General features: G+C 39.8%; 2 protein-coding genes across 7 annotated transcripts in view; one reads left to right on the top strand and one right to left on the bottom strand.

Annotated features, from left to right (window-relative positions):
- Positions 1–22,314, bottom strand: part of CENPP (centromere protein P) — a 163,452-nt gene that overhangs the window by 28,063 nt on the left and 113,075 nt on the right. The window lies entirely within an intron of this gene.
- The window catches only part of ECM2 (extracellular matrix protein 2), a 28,623-nt gene continuing 16,012 nt past the window's right edge, over positions 9,704–22,314 (top strand). For 2 of the 5 annotated variants that reach the window (XM_083603345.1, XM_083603344.1), the window contains exons 1-2: positions 9,704–9,931; positions 19,222–19,538. In XM_083603345.1, the coding sequence (XP_083459471.1) occupies positions 19,244–19,538 (295 nt within the window). In that variant the 5' untranslated portion in view covers positions 9,704–9,931; positions 19,222–19,243. Of the gene's footprint in view, positions 9,932–18,429; positions 18,468–18,503; positions 18,823–19,221; positions 19,539–22,314 lie in introns of those variants that run through there. The other 3 variants (XM_083603342.1, XM_083603341.1, XM_083603343.1) reach the window with 3 other exon arrangements.

The following is a 22,314-nucleotide window of genomic DNA, read 5'->3' as shown; positions in this document are numbered from 1 at the left end:
CAGACTGAATTTGTTATTACAGTCATACCTCGGGTTAAAGTTGCTTCAGGTTGAGCGTTTTTGGGTTGTGCTCAGCGGTGACCCAGAAGTAATGGAACACGTTACTTCCGGGTTTCACCCCTCGCGCATGCACAGATGCTCAAAATGACACCACGCGCATGCGCAGAAGCGGCAAATTGCGACCTGCACAGATGCGGGTGGTGTTCGCTTCAGGATGTGAACGGGGCTCCGGAACAGATCCCATTCGCATCCAGAGGTACCACTGTATTTAAAAATTTATTAACATTCAGCTTTCAGTTTATAGTGCTAAGCAGTATAAATTGAAAGAAAGAAAAAAGATTAAAGCAGTTAAGACTATTTTGTGAGGAGTATTTTGGTCTAGTACATTCTTAACTTTAACCTCCACCCACTCCCCCAAAAAATCAGTTTTTTAAAAAGGTACCCAGAATTTATATTTTATCCATAGAAATATTTTCCAGTTTACAATGTAAGAGGCTTTATGAGAAGTTGCTCAGAAAAACTAAACTGCATAGTCTCTTCTAAAATACTGAACTAAACTTCACTTGAGTTTATCAAATAAATATGTCCTTCAGATTCCACCAGTTGCGCTGTCAGCTTTCTAAATCCTAGAAGTCCTCACCCATAATATATTTGTGACTGGACAATAATGATCATACAATCAAAGCTTTCTATCATAATGTGTGTAAGCCTATTTTTCAGGTACTGAGTTCGGGAGAAAAAATGGATCTGAACAGCAGCCATCTGAAAAAGTCCCAAGACCCCTACATGGTCTGGCCCTCCAGGCAAGAGAGAGAACCTGTATATGTAGTGACATGTCCTTTCCAGGAGGACTTTTCCATCATGAGCATCTATCTGAGGGATAAGATGGAACTAAAGGCTGGAGAAGATAGTTAAGACAATTTCTCAAAAGACAGTCCAGGGAGATGTGGCAGATAATTAGCAGTTCCGATGGGAATAAGAAAATAAAGAAAAGCCTGTAAGAAAGGTGAGCAGGCCAAAACATGCCAGTGCAAACCAAGGAGAAGAGTTTTTGTGCTGCACAAAGTCTGCTAAAACATGGATGAGGTTTGAGGGTATAATCAGAGTGGGATGGGGTGAAGAAAGGCAAACCAATAAATGTGATTTAGGTTCTAGGAGCTGTTAACAAAAGCAGTGGCTCAGGGAGTTCCATCCCTCACTTCTCCATACTCCATTTCCCTTCCTCAGACTAAATATCCTATTTATCTATTTGTCTCCTATCTAGCTGGGATTCAGTTAGCAACTGTTATTCAGAGGCATACCACCTCCAATAACGCAGTTTGTATATAGTCATGGTTAGCAGCCAGGATAACTTTATCCTCCGGCTCCCTCACCCTGAAAGCAGAGATGAGCACCACACCCCACAGTTGAATTCAATTGGATTTAACCGTCCAGGGATCCTTTATCATCCATTAATTTACCTAAACCCTTTTAAAGTCATCCAAGCTGGTGACCATCACTACATCTAGTAGGAGTGAACTCCATGGTTTAACTATGTGCTGTGTGAAGAAGTATTTCCTTTTGTCTGCCCCAAATCCTCCAACATTCAGTTTCACTGGATGCCCCTGACTTCTAGTATTATGAGAAATAAATTTCTCTTATCTAATTACACACAATGTATAATTTTATACACCTCTATCATGTCCCATCTTACTTTTCTACTAAACTAAAAAGTCCCGAATGTGGTAGCCTTTCTTCATAGTGGAGTTGTTTTTGTTGTTTAGTCATTTAGTTGTGTCCGACTCTTCATAACCCCCATGGACCAGAGCACGCCAGGCACTCCTGTCTTCCACTGCCTCCTGCAGTTTGGTCAAACACATGTTGGTAGCTTCAAGAACACTGTCCAACCATCTCGTCCTCTGTCGTCCCCTTCTCCTTGTGCCCTCAATCTTTCCCAACATCAGGGTCTTTTCCAGGGAGTCTTCTCTTTTCATGAGGAGTTGTTTACCCTATTATTATTTTGCTTACCCTTTTAAATTTGCAAATATTCAGATAATAACTAGACTAATATGAAATAATGTGACTGTAAACATGTTAACCCTATAGTTAAATCCTTAAATGGAATCATGCCTCTATCAATAGAAAAGCCTCCTTTAACTCAGTCTATGTAAATGAAATACCAATTTGAACCTTCTCCAGTAAGGCTCTTTACATTCAAATATAGGCACATGGAAGAATAAAAAAATTAAATCTCTTTCGAAAGCTAATGTAGGTCAAGGTCCAAAGATGTTCCTGGGTGTCTACAAATGTTCTCCACAAACCTAGACTTTCCTAAGTTCCCGTTCTGTCCAAAGCTCCTCATGCTGTATAAAAAGTTAAGTATTAATGGACTATGATGAGAGCTTGTGGTCCCAAAAGGAGATTCTAAGACCTTGCCCATGTAACCCTTTTGATCATATCAATTACAGGTTAGTATCAAATAGCAATGCACATTATTTTTCCGCAGCACAGAATGTGTCACAACAGGAATTTGAGCTCTAGACAGGTCTTCGTAATCAAGTTTGACATTGTCTTCAAAAACTGTTTTGAAGTATTCCAGCTCAAGGTGATGCTGACACTGCACAGATACACTTGTGGAAAACTGAACAAAATCTTTCTTGTCCCACTTTAAATATGCCCAGTTTCATGTAAACTGAAGTAATAATGAAACCATGCTGACATTTACTTTGCAAGGAAAAATAGGGCTAAAGAAACTTGTTAAAATAAGGATGAACATTTCAGACATATTTTATACATTAAGAGAACACAAATGTGACCAAACTATTTTTTTAGCCGGTGAATCATCTTTTTATGTCTTGCCAGCTGGGCAGGCTAACAAAAACACAGCCAATGTGGCATGGTGTGGAAGACCTCAGACCTCTAATGGGAAAGTGGGGAAACTTAGGTACAAATCCCAGCACAACCACAAAGCTCACATTAGGTCAGTGACAATTTGTCACCCTAGCCTATCTCATAGGGCTATTGTGGAAATAAAATAAGAGCAGACTTCATATCTACTGCCCTAGTTGCTTGGAGGACTGGAAGGACATAAATCTAACAAACCAAAATACATGGCAGCTGCATTAATAAAAAATAAATATAAAACAGTTATAATTTCCTTCCTTCAGGATTCCCAAGGGTGACTGAACATCCAACACATCAAGCTCCTCACTTTTAAAAGGACACTGAATAACATTTACAAATATAATGAATACAAAAATGAATGCCAACATTTCTTACAACTTAAGTATTAGACTTTGCAGTCATTGAGATTATTGTGAAGATATCAAAAGTCTTTAATTAAAGCATGCCAACTGAAAATTAGTATTTTCATAGAGCCATAGGCTCAAATATAGTATTTTCTAAATATATAATATTTTTGTAAACTAAGTCATGCTGCAGTTCCTGTGGCTGACAGTACTCAGTTACGCAAATTGCAGTTTGACAACAGCGGGCAGAGTGATTGAGCAAAGCAGGCAACTGGCAACATGAGTGAGCAGACTGGCAGAGCCAACAAATGACTGGGAAGGCTGCTGTTACTACCATGGAAGCAGGAAGTCTTTCTCCACTTCCTCTGTTGCAGGAAGGAAGTGGGTTGGTGAGGATTGGGCAGTCTGGGTGTGGAGTTAAAAGCCTATGAGAGTACAGGGGTTTGTGGGGAGGGGGTAAAGGGAAGGAGTGGGAGTAGGCAGGGTCAGAGAGCAATATGATCAAGGATGATAGCCCCTAGTGGAGTAATACCTAAGGAATAACAGCATAATGAATTATTGCCTCATTGATTGCACTTTCCTATTAAAAACTAAATACTGATCACTTGATATCTCTGGTGATATTCTAATAAATCTGAATAAGGATTTATTACTGCTGCAATACAAAATTGGTTTTAAAATTACTGTAAAATTACACAGTGATTGCTGAAGCAAAAATAACAAATTATAAGATAATAATGTTTACCCATTTAAACTATTGATATGATTCAAGGCTCATTAGATCTAAATGTTGTCAATGAACTCAGACTATTCATAAACAGATGTGTTGAAAACAGCTGAAAGTTGCCCATCTAAGCTATTCCTGAATTAAATAGGGCTGTTTTCTCAACAAGCAGCACAGTCTGATACATGTCCACTCAGACATAAGCCCCACTGAGTTAAATGGGGCTTACTTCCAGGTAGGCAGATTGCGGCCAAAGGTTGCAATCCTAAAGATACTTTCCATTGAATATAGCGAAACTTACTGCTGAGTATTCCTATAACTGTTAAGTTATATTTGTTCAAAGGGGACATACTCTCAGGAAAAGAACTATGAAGAATGGAATCTATATATTCACTGTCTAGCTTATTGTTTATTCTTTTATTATGTAATCCCTGGAATGCTAAGGCTGAATGCTTGTAAAAGAAAACAAACAAAACACGATTTTTTTAATAAGAAAATGTTGAAGTGGATACAGATATAATAATGATCCCATGAAAAATAACTCTGAAAATACAACATCATTGGAAATACATACAACTAAGATTTATTCAGCCAAATAATTGCTTAGGTTTAGGCAGTTAATCACTTCAAATTCTAATAAGTTTTAGAGAAAATAATGTTTATAACACTTATAAATACAATGAAGTCAACTGTCTGACAGGGAGCAGCAGAAGAAACAGAACTTATCTAGCAGATATATGACTAGTATCCAAGACCTGCTGATGCTCATGTAAGAGGTTTGTCTGAGTTCAGTGGAGTTGACTTTTTCATGGAACATCAGACCCATTTACTATATCAGAATCTCTTTTTGACATTCCTCTTGGTTTAAAAAGTCATTTGCCATGTTATTGATGTGTGTGTATGTGAGTTGTTGTTGAAGAGAAGAAAATCTGGGGGTCACAGAATTAATGTCATATTTTTACAAACAATATTGCCCAATAACACTTAAAAATCACTACTCCTAAAGGTTCATCCTTACACAAACACCCCCTCCCACTTCCACTGAATACATCTGTTTCTAATATTACAGAATGTCTCTCTGTGTTTGTTCCCCCCCACAATTCTTCCATATTTATGGTTGTAAAGGAATTAGAGACCACTCATTAAACAAAAGAATGCAACTACTCATGGTTTCATATATGTAGTTTACTGTGCCAAGCCACTTCTTTTTGCATTTTGCTGACTATTATAAAAATAAATTGCTATGGGTTTGAACTCCCATATGGAGCAATGGGTAATTTTCCCCAATAACATAAGAAGAGCCTGCTGGATCTGGTCAATGCCCTGTTTCAGACAACCAGATGCCTATGGGAAGTCTGCAAGGAGGACCAAGTGCAAGAAAAATCTGATCTACTGAGGTTTCTAACAACTTGTATTCAGTAGCGTACTGCCTCCAACCACTAGGCAGAGCACAGCTACTGATAACCTTTAGCGCCATGCATTGGTGGTCATTGCTGCCCCCTGTGAGAACGAATTCTGGAGTTCAACTATGGCAAACGTGGTAGCAGTAGTGGATGAGATCAAACTTCAGCTGATTTTAATCTGATTTCTTTGGCTTCAGCGTTTATTTTTTATTTATTTATCAAAATATATACCAATATACCATGAAAATATAAAAGCAGATTTCAAAAATATCTGTATATAATCACATAATAATTTAAAATCAGAAACTACCACCCAACCCTTATGGAAAGATCTATTCTTAACTGACAGTGCAAGTTGTGCTAGTTGTTGCTTTTTAGCCACTGGTGCAGTTTTAGAGTCAGTTTTCTGCTGATCCCACAATTGCCTGATTTATTGTGGGCAGGCATACACATCCTAGAGTTTTTAAGCTTACCTAATGAGCATGAGTTGGGCTAAATGGTAGGACTATGGCAGAAAAGAGCAGTCATAATTCTGTAGCATGTGTGGAAATAGCATGATGGAAGTGAAAGGGGGCATCCATATGAACTGGTAATCTCACCATTCTTTCCAGTTCTTGTTCTTTCCAGGTTTGTTTGTGTTTGTTTTTGCAGGAGTGGGGGAGAGATAATTCATGAACAGAGAGCCCTAGCCAGCATGGTCAATGGTCAACAGAGAGTTGAAGTCTAACAGCAGTTGGAGGATCACAGGTTCCCAGCTCTATATGACTGGCTATTTGTGCGGAGGAACTGGCTTATACAGAAACTTAGCTGTCTGGTGGAGGGACTTGTGCCACCCCTCCACCGAGCTATTTCAGTGTTGGCCTCAGTGTGTCTATGAGTTGGGCCTAGGATTCCAGCAGAGGCTCATTTAGTCCTCCCAGAATTTTTTTTTTTTTTAATGTTCAACATATGTGTTAAGCTGCTCAGCAGTAAGTGCTATTAAATGTTAAACACCTTTCCACTTTGGGAGTTGTTTTAAAATAGACAGTAAAAATAGTAGGATGGTGAGGGGGGGGGGAATGTACTCAGTACATACTAAGGTTTACAAGCAGACCTCAGTGAGATGGCTGCTGTTAACACCTATAACAAATTTAAATGTATTTCTAAGAATGATTCAGATGCAGAAAAACACCATGTGGGTTTGAGGCACTTTCCTGGACCAAGAAACCGAAAACATAACTCACTTTTTTATCCAAGAACACAACATTTTCACCAAACACAGGTATGTGGTGGGGGTAAATATAACATGTTGAGTATAACTTTTACTGCTGGTCCATAACTATGATTTCCTGGGTTTTTTTCTTTTCTTTTGTAAATCACCAGTATTAGAATTATAACATTCCATTCTCTCAAAAGGTGGATCTGCACTCTACTCTGGTATTTGCAGGGTATATCATGGAACAAAGCTATCCATGTTTTCATTAAAAAGTGTTTATACAATTATCTGAAATCAGCAATCAGACAAACTCCCTACCGTATTAAGCTTCCAGTCAGAGAATTTAAAGGCCTCACTAAATTTCATCAGTACTTACCCACGTGAAATCGTTCTAGGTACAGAGCCATTTCCCCCCAAAGTAACAACTGGCACCTTATCCATCATAGCTTGATACTTTAAGAGCTAAGGAAGAGGAGGAGAAAACTTTCCTAGCAATTAAATGCACTTTTCTCCTTTTATATTGTGGAAAAGAATGTAGCATTTTTCCTTGTGAAGAGGAAGCTGTTCGGACTATAGCTGCTGGACAAAGTGCTTTGAAGCCAAACTGTTTCTTCCAATCTCCTCAGTGAGACTCTCTGACTCGTTGTCTGGCAATGACAGGGAGCCTCAGATGCAAAGGAACAATTAGAAGTGCTCTTTAAGCTCCCGATGTCAGGTGTGGGACTGGTGGGCATGGTGTGAGGGAAATGGCATTGTATGCCAAATTGGGACTCATACCAGGCCCAATTAGAAGCAGTGATGAGCTGGGTGTGGACCAATAAACAGAAGGTGAATCCTGAAAAGACAGAGCTGTTAATGTGTCCTGAGTTCTCATGTATGGGAAATGGGGAGACAGCCTGTCCTGGATAAGGCTGAACCCCACTGATAGGAGATCTGTTGCTTAGGGGTGCTTCTGCATTTAATACTCACTGGAGGCTCAGGTGACTTTTGGGGGGGAGGGGGGTTTGTATTTTTTCAACTATGGCTGGATCATCAGCTATGGCTCCTTTGCAACAGAAATAACTTGGTCACTGAGCTCCATGCTCTGGTGGTATCCAGACTGAATTATTGAAATGCACTTTGTGTGGAGCTGCCCTTGAAGATAACTCTGAAACTTCAATCAGCTGACAATGAAGTGGCCAGATTACTGACCAGCGGTACCTATTTATCTACTTGCACTTAGGGGTGCTTTCGAACTGCTAGGTGGGCAGGAGCTGGGACCGAGAGACAGGAGCTCACCCCGCCATGGGTATTCGAACCGCCGACCATACGATCGGCAAGTCCTAGGCACTGAGGTTTTACCCACAGCGCCACCCGCGTCCCATTTAGATCTTACACAACCCCTATTTTTAAACAGCTGCACTAGTTTCCAGTTGGTTTCCAGGCCCAATTCACAGTGGTCAAGTTAGTGACTCCAGTCCCAAATACCTGAAAGACTATCTTATTCCTTGCAGACCCTCTTCGGTGTTAACATCAGCAGAGGGGGCCCAAGTGGTTGTTGCGCCAACCTCAGAAGCTTGAAGAGTGGTTGCATAGCATATATCCTGTGTGGCTGCCTGCAGCGCTGTAGCTAGCCACATGGGTGCCCGGTGCAGTGCGCACGTCCTGCAGCTGGGGGTGGGGCGAGCTGTCATGGGGCGGGGCACGCTGCGTGGAGCCTCTCCACCGCCTCCCCCTCAGCTGTAGGGCAGCTGAGGGAGAGGCGGTGGGCAGAAGCAAGCCCCAGCTGCCGTTTCAGGCAGCGTGGAGCCTGCAGGCGCCCAAGCCACCATGTCACTCCCGGGAGAGACGCGTGGCTGGGGCACACTGCAGGCCCTGCGGTTAGTGCCGGCTCCTGCATGGTGGCACCCAGTGCCAGCCACGCTTCATTATGTTTGTTGATTGAACTAAAAAGGTTTGTGAGCCCAATTTTTTAAAAATTGTTTTTTAGAACTCATGTTTTTGTCATTTTGTCACCCCACCTCAGTGATCACACCCGGGGTGGCCTGCACCCCCCACACCATCTTTCTCTGCCACTGGCAGGCTGGCATCTTCATTAAACAGCTTTTGGCAAATGTGGAAGGCATATTTTTTTACTCTGGCTTCTGCCACCTAGGTGTATATTTTTAGGACCCAGCTTATTTCTGGGATTGCAAAGTTTTAAACTGTTTTAACATGGAGATTTAATTGTTGTCACCCACCGTGGGACCTTAGGGTAAAGGTGTGTAATTAATAATATTGATGATGATGATAACAACAATAATAACAATGCCTGAAGACCGAAATGTCCCCTCTGACATAATACGAGTTTGCTACATATCATTGAGTTTAGGATTGCTCATTAAGGATAAATGATCACATAAAACAGACCTAAAGTGAAGCACACCTCAACCTTCACAAAATGATAAAACGATACTTTTCCCCCTAATGTGACACTGCCTTTCAAGTTCTAAGCATCTATTATGGCAAATTAAATGATGTGACTTCAAACAAAGGATTGTTCAAAGGTTTTGTTCTGTTAGATGTTTTTAGCATTTTTGAAGCTGTGATACACTAAGAAACATATGCCAAACAATGGGAGACTTCACCCCTTTGGCACAAAGAGAACTTGTGAGTAATGTATACTTTCCTTTTTTGGTTAAAAATCCACTGTAGTTTCTACAGAGCTATGTGCAAGTGTCATATTTCAGGACCTAGTTACTCTTTAATGGCAAGGCAAGAAGAAATGCTTCAGTTACTCAGTTTTCAAAGTGCAAAGATTTCTGTTGTGACTAAATCTGTTACTTCAAACAAAGCAGAATTTGTATTCTGAATAAAGCCTTCAGCACAGAGGGGAAAATGAGATAGTGTTAGCAGAGAAACTTGGTCATTACATAAGGAAATAATGAGTTCTTGGGGTGCTTCTACTTAAAATTTATGATATGTATGTAACCTGTAAAATTTATAAACCTACAATGAACTAATACTAAAATGTTTATAAATCAGGATTAAAATACCTGCAAATGATTATCACGTTTGAAAATAGTCCTGTTTTCTTTTCCTTATGTAAGCATATTGTTAAAGGAAAGTTTCCAGCTGTGCCTTGTCAGCCTAAGGACCTAAAGTATTGTGCTGCTTTTCATTTTCTTTAAGTGAAGTTTGCACAATTCTCAATAGCTGTATTAGCAGAATCTTTGCACACAGGGCAGAGCAGTGCCTTGTCCCCAGGGAAAGGAACTATTTCAGACCCTAAGGAGTCATCTTACATGTTTCAACATAATTCTACTGTTGCTTTCTTTATTTTAAAGGCAGCCGAAGTTTCTTTCTTTTGCAGCTGGAGATTAAATAACAGCAAGCAGAATCTACTGTTAGATTAGATTACCAGGTAATATATTGCATTTACGTTTTAAATTATTGCTTAAAGATTGGTAGATTCATGTGAAATATATGTAAAACTTTGCTTAACAATTTGAGGTTTAAAGTATGATGTACTTGCATATGATAGAACAAATGTCAAATGTATTTGCAGAAAGTACTATGTATTTAGTATCATTAATTTTAATAAGCATGAATGCCACCAATAACAGAGTTATATAGCAAAAGAAAATGCAATGTGGAGTACTGTTTATCCATTTTTATGAATAATAGTAGTGTGTTGGCAAAGTTTTAATTGCTATGTAGCTAAATTCACAGCTGTGAAAATATGACATAATTAATAACTGTGTTGTATAACTATCAACTCCTTGTTCCTAGATATATTGTGTAAAAGTCCTACTTTTACTGTTTGAACAGTAGTTCATTGGAATATCAAATGTAGTGTTTATGCAATTTAGCTTAGTCTAAGTACCTTTAATGAAGATCAGTTGAAGAAATTAACCATTTCCTCTGCCTTGCTGACAGAAATGTACTAACTATAAAGAATGACCAGCATTCATAATGCAATATTATGGTACCTGGGAAAGTATATTTTTCTCAGCATTGTGACATTGTGAAGGATGCATTTGTGCAATGCTGGCCAAATCAGAAGTTACTTCTTGAATGTGGTATGAGAGGGAACAAATAATAGAATCATAGAATTGTAGAGTTGGAAGGAATTGCCAGAGTCATTTAGTCCAACCCCCTGCAATGCAGGAACTTCAAAAAAATCCTGTGCGTAACATGCTCCCAGTCACTGTTGCGCACTCCATTCCCTACTGCTAGGCAGGAAGCAAAGTCTGATTCAGCTGATCACATGTTCATTCCCATAAAACACACACCAGCACAATGAAGAATTGCTATTGCCTTCTTACAGATTTTATGTAAGGATAGTTGGCATGTTATCAAATCTGCTCGTGACTATATGCACATATATGTGAATACATGTTCACAGAGGTATCAATTTGGGGATCTTTACAGCAGTCAGTTGCTGAACCCAGGAGTTACTCAATAGAAACAGTTACATTAGAAATGCCCAAACTACCTTCCATGCCCATAGGAATTAGCAAGAACCAACCAATCTCAATACAAATGAATATACAATATTTATTTCAAAAATGCCTTTGTGGATTGAAGAGCAAGCACAGAGATATAAAAAAGCAAGATTGTGATGGCCTGGGAATCCGATTCAGAGGCTGAACCGGAGGAATCCCAGCCTGCACAGGAGTCCCCGCCTCCAGGGCCGGCTGAACTGGGGCAGGGCCGAGACTTCCGGAGGCGGCGCGACCGGTAATGGCTGCCTTCTCCGAGTAAGGAGAAGGGAGCTCCGCTGTAAACGGGTCGTCCGCTACGGCGAAGCGGAGACCCATCCAGGAAAACCACAGGTGGCAGAAGCCTGTGGTCTCGGGACCCGGCGGGCGCCAGAAGCAGCCCCCAAAACGTTGAAGGGACCCCGTAAGGGGCTCCGGATCGCGGAGGGGGTAGCGGCGCTGTGGGTCGTTGCGCAAACAGCGAAGTGAAGCCGCATTGCTGTTGCCGGTCAGCGCTGTCCTTTCTTCCTGCAACTTTTCTGAACTTTGGAAACTACAACCCGTGAGTAAATTTGGACATTGAAAACTTTCTGAAACTTTCGTCAACTTTCTGAAACTTTTTGAGAACTTTATGGAACTTTTAAAACTTTTTAAAAAAAAGTTGAAATTTGGCTGAAAACGGAGTGAGAATAAGCAGGAAGCCCATCTCCCGCGATACTGAACTTTAAGCAAAGAGCAGGAGGAGTGGAGACAAAAAGTTATGCTTTAACTAAATGCTGGCACCCTGTTAAAGCAGTTTTCTGAGTGAAAGACTTTGAGCTATTGACTTTTGCTGGTCATATGTGGGATGCACTGATATTCTTCTTCTGTGGTACCAGTGGATTATAAAATAAATAAGAATCTCTGGTGCTGGAGCTGCCTGAATGAGCACCAGTTTGCAACTTTGGATATATTGAATTCAGGTTTTGAAACATTCTGAGCTGGAACTGGATACTTTGAAACTGTTGCAGTCAAGGCACTGTAAGAAACACTGTTTTGCTTTAAGTTTTACTCTGCTAAAAATAACACACTGTGGAGGCGATAGACATGGATTTAAATTTATAAGTTTAACTTGGATTTGATCTTTTCCCTGAAGACGTATTAAGCTCCCTCTAGAGGATTTTGGGCTTACAGCAGTGACTTTGTTTTACTTTCCCTTTCCCGGCCTCTGTTTGACTATTGCATCTGGGACTCTGCTTCTCATGGGAACAACTTGGATTGACCTTGGATTACAGATAACTTTGGAATGAGTGGCGCAAGGAGAAGAGGAAGGACTAAACAAACAACTTTAACTTTATCTGCAGCCTCACAGCGTAGATCTTCTGTGCCGGCCTTGCCTTCCACTTTGCCTCCAGACATAGAGGCGGCCTCCCTAATACAGGCAGGGGAGGGTGAGACAGAGGAGCTGCACCTGGGAGATATGGCTTCAGGGACAAGTAGCTCTGTCTTGGAGAAAATTTTGGAGAAACTGGAGGCTCTGGACAAGAAGGCTGATTTGCATACAGCTAAAATTGAACAGAACACAGAAAGTTTGAATAAGCTGACTGGACAAGTTGCACAGAATGCCCAATCCATTGGAGAATTAAAGGAGGCTGTAGGTGAAAATCGTAAACTGGCTGAAGATACTAGTCAAAGATTGGAAGAACTTGAGAAAGAAGTAAGACCACTCAGCAAACAAGTTGGAGAACATCAGATTTACTTTTTGATGACAGAACTGCGAAACAGGGAGACCAACTTGAGGATACGGTCAATACCAGAGGTGGAAGAAGATAATCTTATTGAATTTCTAACTAAGGAATTTGCCAAGTTTTGGGAGTTAGAGGAAAAAGACTTTAAAATTGCATCTGCTTTCAGGCTTGGCAGAGTCAGAAGGACAGAGAAGCCCAGAGATTGTTTGATAACATTGAGATCAAAGGAGGAAAGGGACAAGATTTTGGGCCTGCACTACGAAAAGTCACTAGACATCTTGGGCAAGAGAATTGAAATCTACAAGGACATTCCTAAGCAGTTGCTGGACCTTAGATCTAATTACACGGAATTGGCAAGACTGTTGAGAAGCAACGCAATTATCTTCAGGTGGGAGTTTCCACAAGGATTATCCTTTACCTACAGAGGGAGAAAGATCAAAATCAAAACAGTGGAAGATAGAGACAAGTTTTTGGGAGCACACGGAGAAGACCTCCACAAAGGACTTGGATTGCCAGCGCCAGAACCTCCAGGGGAGCCCGCCCCCTCGGATCCTCAAGGACCGGAGAACAAGGTACCACCCCAGAAAGAATAACCAGATCTATCCAGGATGTCTCTGCAGCTTTTGAGTTGGAACATAAATGGCTGTAACAGTCCCGAAAAAAGGTCTAAAATTTTTCATATTTTAAAAAAGGAACAATTGGACATTATATGCTTACAAGAAACGCATGTGATTAGGCTCCATAGAAAGGTGTTAATAAATAAAAGGCTTGGTCAAGAATTTATATCATCGGATACAGTTAAAAAGAGAGGTGTAGTGATCTATGCAAAAGAGAGCCTTTCACCAAAATTTCTCTTTAAAGACGAAAGTGGAAGAATCCTCGCAATAGAAATACAGTATCAAGGAGAAAAAATTTTGATATTAGGAATTTATGCTCCAAATGAAGGAAAATCGGATTTTTATAAGAAGTTGCACGAGATCATGCTGGACTATCTGGATTACAACAACGTCATCATGATGGGGGACATGAATGGGGTCGTATCAACAAATATGGATAAGTCACAGAACCAGAACATTACTAAAGAGGGAAGACTACCTAAGACCTTTTTTGAAATGACTGACAATATGGACTGGGTTGACATCTGGAGAGTTAGAAACCCCTTGGGAAGAGAAGGAACATTCTTTTCTGAAGCTCAACTGACTTGGACACGAATCGACCAAATATGGATAACTAGAAGTCTGGCACCTAAGGTGAGGAAGGTGGAAATCTGCCCCAAAACATGCTCCGACCATAACGCCTTGAGAATGGATATGACATTGATCCCAATCGGCTCCTTTAGATGGAAGATGAATGATGGCCTGTTTAGAGATCAAAGAATTGTAAAGAAGGCCCAAAAAACCTTAAAGGACTATTTTGAGATTAATTTGAACACTACGGTGGAAAAAAGAACTATCTGGGATGCAAGTAAAGCTGTGATGAGAGGGTTCTTGATCCAACAGAATTCCTTAAAGAAAAGACTGCAAAATGAAAAGAAAGATAAAATTCTGGAAAGTATCAAAGAGTTGGAGAAGAAGTTAAGATCTAACCCGAAGTCCCAACCGATTCTGAGAGAAATTAAACTTTATCAGGCGCAATATTCCAAGCTGATAAATCAGGAAATAGAATGGAAGATTAAAACAATGAAACAAAAAACTTTTGAATCGGCAAATAAATGTGGGAAACTGCTAGCTTGGCAGTTGAAAAGGAGACAAAGATTAAATACAGTAACAAACTTAGAGGTTGAAGGAAGGAACATTCAGAACCCGGGAGAGATTAGAAAGTGCTTCCAGAGGTATTTTAAAAAGTTATATACTCAAGGGCCACAAGATGAAATAGAGATTACACAATTTTTGGAGAGAAATGGATTAGCAAAGCTGTCAGAAGAAAACAGAACAATTTTAAATGGCAAAATAACACAACAAGAGATTGAACAGGCCATCCTGAGTCTGAAACAGGGCAAATCACCAGGGCCAGATGGACTGACCTCTAACTACTATAAGACATTGAAGGATTATTTGATACAACCTTTGTTGGAGGTCAGTAATGAAATAATGGAGGGGAAGAAGGCGCCTGAATCGTGGAAAGAAGCATTTATCACATTGATTCCAAAGTCAGAAACTGAAAAGACACAACTTAAGAATTACCGTCCCATCTCCCTTTTAAATGTGGATTACAAAATATTTGCAGATGTTTTGGCACGAAGATTTAAGAAAGTTTTAAGTGAGATAATCCATAAAGACCAGGCAGGCTTTCTCCCGGGCAGACATATGTTTACTAACACAAGGAACATTATAGACATATTGGAACTTTTACAAACAAACATAAACACCAAAGCAGCTTTAATTTTTATAGACGCGGAGAAAGCCTTTGACAACATTTCTTGGAAATTTATGAAGGGGAACTTAAAAGAAATGGGAGTGGGACGGGGGTTTGAGAACGGGATTGAGGCAATATATTCAGAACAAAAGGCTAAACTGATAGTTAACAATGTGGTTACAGAAGAGTTTAAAATTGAAAAAGGTACACGACAAGGCTGCCCGATTTCCCCATTACTGTTTATTTCGGTTCTGGAAGTGCTCCTGAATATGATTAGGGGGGACCGGTTGGTGGAAGGGATTCAGGTCGGAGCGAAACAATATAAACTTAAAGCTTTTGCAGATGACCTAGTTCTGACATTACAGGAGCCGGAGTCTAGTTTGAAAAGAGTACTACAACTGATTCAAAACTTTGGTCGAGTGGCAGGATTTAAGTTAAATAAGCAAAAAACTAAAGTTCTGGGGAAAAACATGACAGATATTGAGTTGGAACAGCTTCAGAAAGAGACAGAACTAAATGTGGTTAAAAAAGTTAAATACCTAGGGGTAAACATAACAGCAAAAAATCTGAGTTTATTTAAAGATAATTATGAAAAATGTTGGTCAGAGATTAAGAGAGACTTGGATAGTTGGTCAAGATTAAAACTTTCATTGCTAGGCCGAATAGCTGCCATCAAGATGAATGTATTGCCAAAAATGTTATTTTTGTTTCAGACACTGCAGATTGTAGACAAGACAGAGTGCTTCCGGAAGTGGCAGAAAGATATCTCTAAATTTGTCTGGCAGGGCAAAAAGCCCAGAATCAAATTTAAAATATTAACAGATGCGAAAGAAAGAGGGGGCTTTGCCCTGCCAGACTTAAAGTTGTATTATGAAGCTGCAGCTTTCTGCTGGTTAAAAGATTGGTTACTTCTTGAAGATACGGATGTCTTGGATTTGGAAGGTTTTAATAATGCGTTTGGATGGCATGCATATTTATGGTATGATAAAGCTAAGATAAATAAGGCCTTTAAGAACCATATTGTCAGAAAATCAGTTTTTAATGTCTGGACAAAATATAAAGACTTACTGGAGAATAAAACTCCGAGGTGGCTGTCACCCCTGGAGGCTAAGGCTCGGAAAAGAGCCAATATGGAGGCCAATTGGCCAAAATATTGGGAGATAATAGAAAAGGATGGTGACAACTGGAAATTGCAGAGTTTAGAAAAGATGAGAGACAAAGTGCGAGACTGGTTACACTATGCTCAGATTAAAGAAGTGTTTAAAAACGACAAAAAGTTAGGATTCCAAGTGGAAAAGTCAAAGTTAGAAACTGAACTGTTAGAACCTAAGACTAAGGTACTTTCAAGAATGTATAACTTGCTGCTGAAATGGAACATACATGACGAAATGGTAAAATCAACAATGATAAAATGGGCGCAGGATATTGGGTATAATATTATGTTTGAAGATTGGGAAAGGTTGTGGACCTCTGGGCTGAACTTCACTGCATGTAATGCGTTGAAGGAAAATGTGATGAAAATGATGTATAGATGGTACATGACCCCTGTCAAACTGGCTAAAATATACCATTCGTCTGATAGCAAATGTTGGAAGTGTAAGGAAAATGAAGGAACATTTTTTCACCTCTGGTGGACCTGCCCTAGAGTGAAGGCCTTTTGGGAGAAAATATATAATGAATTAAAAAAGGTGTTTAAATACACCTTTACTAAGAAAGCAGAGGCCTTTCTCCTGGGTATTGTCGGCCAGAGTGTGTTAAAAGAGGACAGAACATTCTTTTTGTACGCAACAACAGCAGCAAGAATATTAATTGCCAAGAATTGGAAAACTCAGGAGCTACCCACTGTGGAAGAATGGCAGATGCAACTGATGGACTATATGCAACTAGCCGAGATGACCGGCAGAATTCGAGACCAGGGAGAAGAAAGGATGGAAGAAGACTGGAGGAAATTTAAGACTTATTTACAAAAATATTGTAATCTGGCTGAGTGCTGAATAGGATGCCAGTGCAGACAATTGTCTACCATTAAAATAGATTTAAAGTCGAATTATATGTCAAACCAAATTAAGATTATTAATTAAGATGAGTTAAATGATAATTTGCTTGAAAATAATTTAATAATGATGTAAGTGTATGCGGGAGGTGTGGGGGAGTCCCAAGTAACAATTGAAAGATGTTAAATGGACAACGATAAGTGCTTATTTGATATATGTTTTATTTGAAAACTTTAATAAATATATTATAAAAAAAAAAAAAAAAAAAAATGAACTGGGGCAGGGCCTTGATTCTGAAGCGCCTGCACCTGTGCCGGATCCTCAGGAGCAGGTACCAGGTGAATCCACTCTGGCTCCAGAGGTGGTTGAGGACTCAGTGCCTACAGGTGAGTCTCCCCCTGGGCCCAGTAATCCTTTGGCCTCTCCTGAACTGCAGAGGCTCAGGGCAGAGAGGCGAAGGGAACTGGTTTCTTCCAGGAGGAGTGCTCGCCTTAAGGCCAGGAGAGGTGGGTCTCCTGGGGGCCGGGGCCGCCCCTGGCCTCAGAGAAGATAAAGGCCAGTCAGCCCGGTCCCAGGTTGCGGGAGCAACGTCGTTGTTGAGTACCTGTTCCTGCCCGGACCCAGACCTGACCCTCCAGTGTTCCTGTCCCCGCCCGGCTTCCTGCTTCAGACCTCGCCCCGCTCCTTGTGAACTGTTTCCAGGCTAGTGACCCAGGACCGGACTTTCACTACGCCAACGGTAACCTTCCCCCCGGGACCAGCACAAAGATGGATAGTTGCTACACATTACACAAACTACCTGAGTCCATATTGCTAGGCCTGTAAGCATAAAGATTCCTACTACACAGACAGTCACTACATTATATGATGTGAAGATGGATGAATTATAGAATTGTAGAGTTGGGAGGGCCCCCAAGAGTCATCTAGTGCAACCCCCTGCAATGCAGGAATCACAGCTAAAGGAAGCTGGCAAAATGTGGGTTTAACGAGGTAACTGATAGGTGGATTTAAAGCTGGTTGACTGACCGAACCCAAAGAGTACTCATTAATGGTTCCTTGTCATCATGGACAAATCCTATATTTGTGCATCTGATTATTTCTGCCTTAAGTGTACAACTTTACATTTGTCCCTATTTAAATTCATTTTATAAGTTGTGGCTTAGTTTTCCAGTCTGTTAAGGTCATCTTGAATCCTGATTATATTTTCTGAGGTATGTATTAGCTACCCTTCCCAGTTTGGTGACATCTGCAAATTTGATAAGCATCCCCTCAATTTCTTCATCAAAGTCATTTATAAAGGTGTCGAACAACATCAAGTCCAGGACAGAATCTTGAGGCTCACCACTTGTCACTTTTTTCCAGGATGACGAGGAACCATTGGTGAACACTCTTTGGGTTCAGTGAGTAAACCAGCTACAAATTCCCCCTTGTCTAGCACCTTTACCAGTTTCTCTGCAAGAATATCATAGGGGACTTTGTCAAAAGCCTTACTGAAATCAAGATATATTACAGACACAGCATTTCCCTGATCCACCAAGCTTGTAACTCTATCAAAAAAGAAAAAAAGAAAAAAAAGATTAGTCTGGCATAATTTGTTTTTGAGAAACCCATGCTTGCTTTTAGCAAATACAGTACCCTTTTCCAGCTCCTCACAGACTGACTGACTATCTGTTCTAAGACCTTTCCTGGTATGAACAAGGTCCCAGGCAGAATTGTAGTGGAGGCCTCACCACCACCAATTTCAGTGAGTCTGCTGTGAGTATGAATAACATTGGATATAACCTACAGATTTTAACAAATCTACCCTGAGTGTGATTTAGTTGGATACATCCCATATAGTATGTCCTACACTGACAAGCAACAAAAAAGCCCCTTGAGAATCTTGGCAATAGAGAATCATGAAAATAATGTATCAATGCTCCATCCCACATCTTCAGATATTTTAGGCTAGAACAAATCCGTTAGGCACTTGGTCACACACCTCACTGCCCAATTTAAACTATAGAAAGCTGGTCAAAAAATAGTGGGCATTAATAATCACTGCAACAGCTGGGTACAAACATAATCCACTTCAGAGAACTCTTACCATTTTCTACAGTACTATATCCTACAGTTCCATTAATCTCGAAAACTTCTTTTTTGTGTTTTCTGTAGGATACAACACTAGAAGGAGAAAATGCAAAAAGCAGCACTATTCTGTTACATTCTGCTTGTTTCTCTGTGCATTGCTGTTGTTCAGAATGAACGCAATGTAATGCGTAGGAGGGCAAGGAGGAGAATGCACTATAGAGGGTTAAGAAAGAGCTCCTCAGGAAATCATAGACTAAACAAGCAACAAGAAATCAAATCCCCAGTCTTTATTACTCCAATACCAAGCATTCCGCTTATTAATATTGATGGTGATATCACTGAAGTATTTGACTCTCTGATTGGTCAGGGTGGACAAGAATCCAGTTACAATATTTTACCAGGTAAGCAGAGAATATTTACTTTATTATTATGCTAACTAAAATGCCAAGCCTATACTCACTCACTTATATACATATATCTGAACTAAAAAGGACTTATTTCTGAGTAGAAATGCAAAGGGTTGTACTATCCACGTATTTACTAAACATATCAATTGCTTCCCAGAATTCTGCAAACCATGTATGTATTTTGCTTGCTGTAGAGAACTTACAGAAGCTGAGTACCCTGTGCAATGCACTTCTACAACTAAGCAAGAGGGACATGAGTAGCGCTGTGGTCTAAACCACTAGGCCTCTTGGGCTTGCCAATTGGAAGGTTGGCAGTTTGAATCTGTGCAATGGGGTGAACTCCCGTTGCTCTGTCCCAGCTTCTGCCAACCTAGCAGTTCAAAAGCATACCAGTGCAAGTAGATAAATAGTTACCACTATGGCGGGAAGCTAAATGGCATTTCCGTGCGATCTGTCACTCATCACGTTCCTCCATGTGCCAGTAGCAGTTTAGTCATGCTGGCCACATGACCCAGAATGCTGCTTGTGGACAAACGATGGCTCCCTCAGCCTGAAGCGAGATGAGCACTGCACCCCATAGTTGCCTTTGACTGGACTTAACTGTCCAGGGGTCCTTTACCTTTTTACCTTTTACAACTAAGCACACTAATTTCTCAAGACTGGGTTCTCTTCAATTAATTTTATACCACTGTTCATACAAACATATTTCAAGGCAGCTCAAAATTGGAAACAATAAATTAAACTAATACAAAAACACAATTCAAACAAAAGATTTATATGTTGACTAAGCTTTTGTTATTACAACACCAATGCCAAAGAACAAGATATGCTTTCAAAATACTGCTTTTCTCAATAGATAGTAAATAAAAATCAGTTCCAAATTATTCATTTTTTTCTTTTTGTCCTTTACTCCTTCTTTAAAACAATAATGCAAGAAACAGGCAAAGTATTCTCCTTCATATTCTCATAACCTTGCTAGCAAAACACATGGAATTGAGTGAACTATTCACTAAGTCAGCTTCAGCACATAGTTTCAGCTCTTCATTGTTGAAGTATTGAATCTAATCCAGCAATTGAACAGTTCTCCAGTTAACATTTCCACTACCAATAAATGGGCAAACTGTGCATGATCCAAAACCCATCTGTGACTCATAAACAATGACAAGAAACCAACCTCTTAAATATGTATGCATTATACAGCAGAGATAAATATGAAGCAATGGTCCAAAAAGGGGGAGGGGGGAGTTTGATCAATTCTCACAGTCTCAGCAGGTATGAATCATGGCCCAGCAATGAACTGCTGAAGAAATGCATTCCACATGTTCTATCATCCAGAATGCTCTTGCCCCCTTACTGCAATTCAATCATAAACTCCCAGAGTATCCTTCAGAATGCAGTGATGCTTTTCTCAGCTAAAGTTCCTCCTATATAGTGAAAGGTATAATTTCTCACAAAGAAACAATGTGAAGAATAACACTCTTTGCATGGTAACGTATTAAATAACATTTTTCAAAACTGAAATGTTTGTGGTAGAAACAAACTATCCTACCAATCTATATGGGAAAGGGTGAGTAAAAATATAAAATAAATATGTGTCTCACCAATAATAACAGAATCCACAAATGGGGAGTTTAAATTGGAAACTTTAATATAAAAGTGAAAACAGAAACATACATATGCTGTCAACTCCTCCTATTAGTAACCCCATACCCTGCTTTATAATGCAACTAGTTTATATAACACTAGTTGAAAAAGTTCAGAATGACATATACGCATTGCAATTTATCAAGAAGTTACTGCAAACTTAGCAGTATATGACAATGTGAATATATCTACTACATTGCGGTCACTAAGGTGCCAGCTTGGCTAAAAATTGACCATTCTAACCATGCAACTGGTTGAGAAAACTCCTCTTGCCCCAAACGGCATTTGGCCACTTTAGAGAATTGTATTACTGTTGCATATGAAACTGGATCATCTTCGAACATATATTCACCCTTCCTTCTAAGGCATGCTAAACATTGTGTTGGACAAATAATGTCAACTTTAATAGAAATGGCTATGATAAAAAAAATCTGATCAGAAATGATAGAGAACTACCATGTCCCATTTATAATATACATTGCTGATTGAAAACTGTTCATTTTGAGACATTTTTTAAACATTAAACACAACTGGCAATACATGTACCAAGCATTTCATTAACTATTTCAAATCTTCCTGTCAGAAATCATCAGCTGAAGTAATATGTGGTTTCCTCCTTTCCCCATTGATTCTTGTCTTTTTAAAACTGGAATTTTACCCAAAAGCTGAGCTAAAACCACTAGACATTTTAGTTGGAATATTGGATCTGTACCATATTTCCAAAGGTTGAAGGCACTAAGATATCTGCCAATGATTTAAACCACAAGGTATTTTTCTAGTCTAGTATTTAGAATACAAGTTAAGGTCAGATTTGGAAAGAAGCCTATTTAACAACAGATCCTATAATCAATCTTATGTCCATATTATTTTTTTTAAGAAAGATCATAAGCATCTCTGGCTTTAGCAGAACTCCACATCTTTCTTTCTTAAAATCTTCTTTTGTGTTTTCTTTTCATGATTCACATGTTAATAATATATATGTAGTGTGTAGACTACAAGCAAGCTTTTTCAATTGAACTAGCGATACTCTCTGTTCCATTACCCCTCTTCCTAGCCTAGTCCTACAATCAGAATTCTTTGATGGTGGCTTAGCGATTAGCAAGCCTTAACACTCAGTGGCGTAGCG

The sequence above is a fragment of the Podarcis filfolensis genome, assembly GCF_964270895.1.
Source record: "Podarcis filfolensis genome assembly, chromosome: 2".
In the NCBI taxonomy this organism is placed as follows: Eukaryota; Metazoa; Chordata; class Lepidosauria; order Squamata; family Lacertidae; genus Podarcis; species Podarcis filfolensis.
The sequence above is the reverse complement of the archived record's forward strand: the minus strand, read 5'-3'. Positions and strand labels throughout refer to the sequence as shown.